The sequence below is a fragment of the Arachis duranensis genome, chromosome 6, assembly GCF_000817695.3.
Source record: "Arachis duranensis cultivar V14167 chromosome 6, aradu.V14167.gnm2.J7QH, whole genome shotgun sequence".
In the NCBI taxonomy this organism is placed as follows: Eukaryota; Viridiplantae; Streptophyta; class Magnoliopsida; order Fabales; family Fabaceae; genus Arachis; species Arachis duranensis.
In genome coordinates, this window is record NC_029777.3 from 12281224 (window position 1) to 12284548 (window position 3325).

At 25.0% G+C, this 3325-nt stretch overlaps 1 protein-coding gene across 1 annotated transcript; it reads left to right on the forward strand.

Annotated features, from left to right (window-relative positions):
• The first annotated feature begins 1126 nt into the window (after nt 1–1126).
• On the forward strand, nt 1127–1864 carry LOC110273410 (VQ motif-containing protein 17). Its single transcript, XM_021126550.2, has one exon. It carries the CDS (start codon nt 1178–1180, stop codon nt 1550–1552), a length of 375 nt encoding a protein of 124 aa, XP_020982209.1. The 5' UTR covers nt 1127–1177; the 3' UTR covers nt 1553–1864.
• Nucleotides 1865–3325: the final 1461 nt, after the last annotated feature.

Below are 3325 nucleotides of genomic sequence, written 5' to 3' on the forward strand. Positions count from 1 at the left end.
CTTTTTAATTTCATTCTGACTTGTAAATAAAATTTTAATAAAATTAAATTATTAAAAATTTAATTATTCTTATAATTTCACAAAATTTTTAATTAGGTCTTTGTATTTTTTTTAATTGAATTCTTACACCAATTTTTTTTTTAATTAGGTTCTTACATTTTTTTTCTCTTATTTGAGTCTCTGCACCAATTTTTTTTAGTTGAGTCCCTATAAAATTAAGTTAATTACTACTAAGAGGGACTTAATTAAAAAAAATTAGTATAAAGACCCAATTAAAAAAATATATAAAAATTTAATTGAAAATTTCGTAAAACTATAAGAACTAATAGAATAATTAAATTTTTATTAAACTGCTAATATGTATGAAAAGCAATATGCCAATTGAAAACAAAACTTCTGGCTTTTCTACATGTTTAAAGGCTAGATGATTAATTAGCATTTACTATTTAGTGGTTAAATCGTTTACGATTTTGTTTTTTGGACGCAAAAGCTGTGTGTTTGAATTGGTAGCAAGATATATCTACATATATAAGCGATCGATTGGGAAAACATATACTAATTGTTAATTAACAATAAATCAAATTCTTATGTTTTAATTACATATACAAGAGTATTGCTCATAAGCTAATTATATTAAAGAATATACAATAACCAAATAAAGCACTTTCAAATGAGATTTAATTTTTTCAAAAATGTTATAGACAAATACTAAGAGACAATTAGAATTTATAAATAAAAATATTTTTATTATTTATAGATAACAATATTTATTTATAAATTAATTTTTTATTCTAATAATTTAATAACATACTTTATCTCATATTTTTAAGTATTAATAGTTAATTAATAATAAAAATAATAAATTTTAATAATTTTTTAATATTATTTTTTAATATTATATATACACACAAATTAAAAATTAACTATTAAATTAATTATTATATATAATAAACTCATTTTTAATGTAAATTTTATATTTTAACACTCATTCTATACTAATAACTAACTTAATAATTCATTTTTTTTTTTGTGTATATCTAACCTTTGTTATAATTGTTTCCTGTTTTTATATCTTTTCTCACAAGTAATAAAATAAATGATGACCAAAAGCAGAAGCCAAGTGCAGGTATAAGAGTATTCTCTCTCTCTCTCTCTCTCTCTCTCTCATATTTCTACGATGGAAAGCAAGCTTCGAAAGGTTGATAGTAATGAGAATGAGATATGCATAGGTGATTATTCTTCTTCCCTAGCTATGCATAAGGATTCCAAAACAATATCGAAAACAAGGAACAAGAACCCTAAGATACGCATAATTCACATGTTTCCTCCGCAGATAATCAAGACAGAAGCTCAGAACTTCCGGGAACTGGTGCAGAGGATAACCGGGAAACCACCAACAACCACTCATCAAAACTGTTGCAACATTCAGAAGAAGCCACCAACTATATCCTCATCAGAAGTAGTTTTTTGTGGCGGTGGTTACTTGGGAGGCTTCTCTGATTTGGAACAAAGCTTTATTTCTGAGCTTCCAATGCTTCCCTTTGATATATAGGGTTAATTAATTACCTTCATGCATCTTCAACTTCTCATATGTTTTTCTTTTTCTTTGTTGCAAACATTTCAGTTAGCAATGTCGTCATGTTTATGTGTGAGATTGACAAAATTATATCATGTAAAAATAGAGATATGTATAAGATAAGCAAAATTATTTGATGAATGATGACCCAATTCTTATTGTGGTTTCACTATTTGTAAACTTGCATTTGGTTTGTCTAGTTTCTGGCAGACGAACCAAGAACGTGGATAAAGACCAACATTAGATAAATAATATATGAATCTCGGAGTCAATAGAGTATTTGTACAAGGTGTACAGTGAGTTATTTATTTAGCCTAATATGAATTAAAAAATAAACATTTAAAATAAAATACTACTAATTTCTCAAACACAATATATCTATACTATCTATGAATTTATAATAACCATCCAATTATAGATAATAAACATCTGATATCTTATAAAATCGAACATCTCTAACCTCCCATTATACATATTATAAAAATACTACATTGGCTCCTTCATTATATAAATGCTAATTTAATTACTTACCTTGCAAGACTTATTTATATTGACTTTATTACATATCTATCGACAAACAAGTATTCCTATTGGTTCATTAGTTTTTAGACGTGACACTTGACCACATAGACGTGGAATCAAATGGTTAATTAAGTCAAGCTAAAGATAATTAACTTAGACATACATTTGTTATTCTCCTAAAAAATGTAATGCAAAAAAGCTAATCTGTGTATACAATATATAATAAAGATACGAAAATGTATAATTTTTGTAAAATATTTTTTATTGTTAGAGCTAAATAATGCTAATTATTAATTCTAATTATACTCCAACATTTATCATATATGGTATAAGAAAATTTGTTATCTTAATTACTTTTATATTATGTAATATTACATATATTTTATAGATTAATAGTATACATAACCAGCTTTTGGGTATTTAATTAGAATGGCAAGTTGTCTACAAAATTCATGAATATTGTCTCTGTTTGTTGGCTAACAATGTAGAGAGTCCTAATTTGACAATTATCAGACTATAGTAATTTAGATATTTCTTCCATTGTTGTAGTAACACATATAATAATATATTAAAACTAACGTGTTAAATTAAATAAAGCACACATGATTGAGGGGCGGCTATGAGAAACCTATCCATTTGGCTGTGTGGGAAGTAATAAGTATGTTGACATGAAGAAGTTACCCTCATTCATTCACATAATTTATTAGCAAATTGAAGTACTAATTTAATTATTTGAGTCTATATCTTAAAGAATTTAATAACATAACAAACGATCTAGTCACTAATTCGTCTAAACAAGTATAAAGGGATATCATAAAAAAAATAGTAATAATATTAGAGTAAAGTATCGTTTTTGTCTCCAACATTTGAGATAAGTCTCAAAATTATTCCTAACGTTTTAATCGTCCTATTTAAGTCCCAAACATTTCAAAATTGACTTAATGCGTTGTCCTGCCGTTAGGGATCCGTTAACAGAATTGACGATAAGATAAAATTGAGACGATTTTAAAACATTAGAGACTTAAATAGGACGAAACGTCAGGGACAAAAATAATATATAAAAATAAATTTTAATTTAATTTTATCTTTCAATAATATTAATTTTTTACTATACATAGTATTCAATTAGTTTTTTAATCACATCTAAGTAAATTACACTTAATCATATTACTTTCATTTTAAATAAATTAATTTTTTTATAATTTTACTCTTAAAGATTTTTAGTTA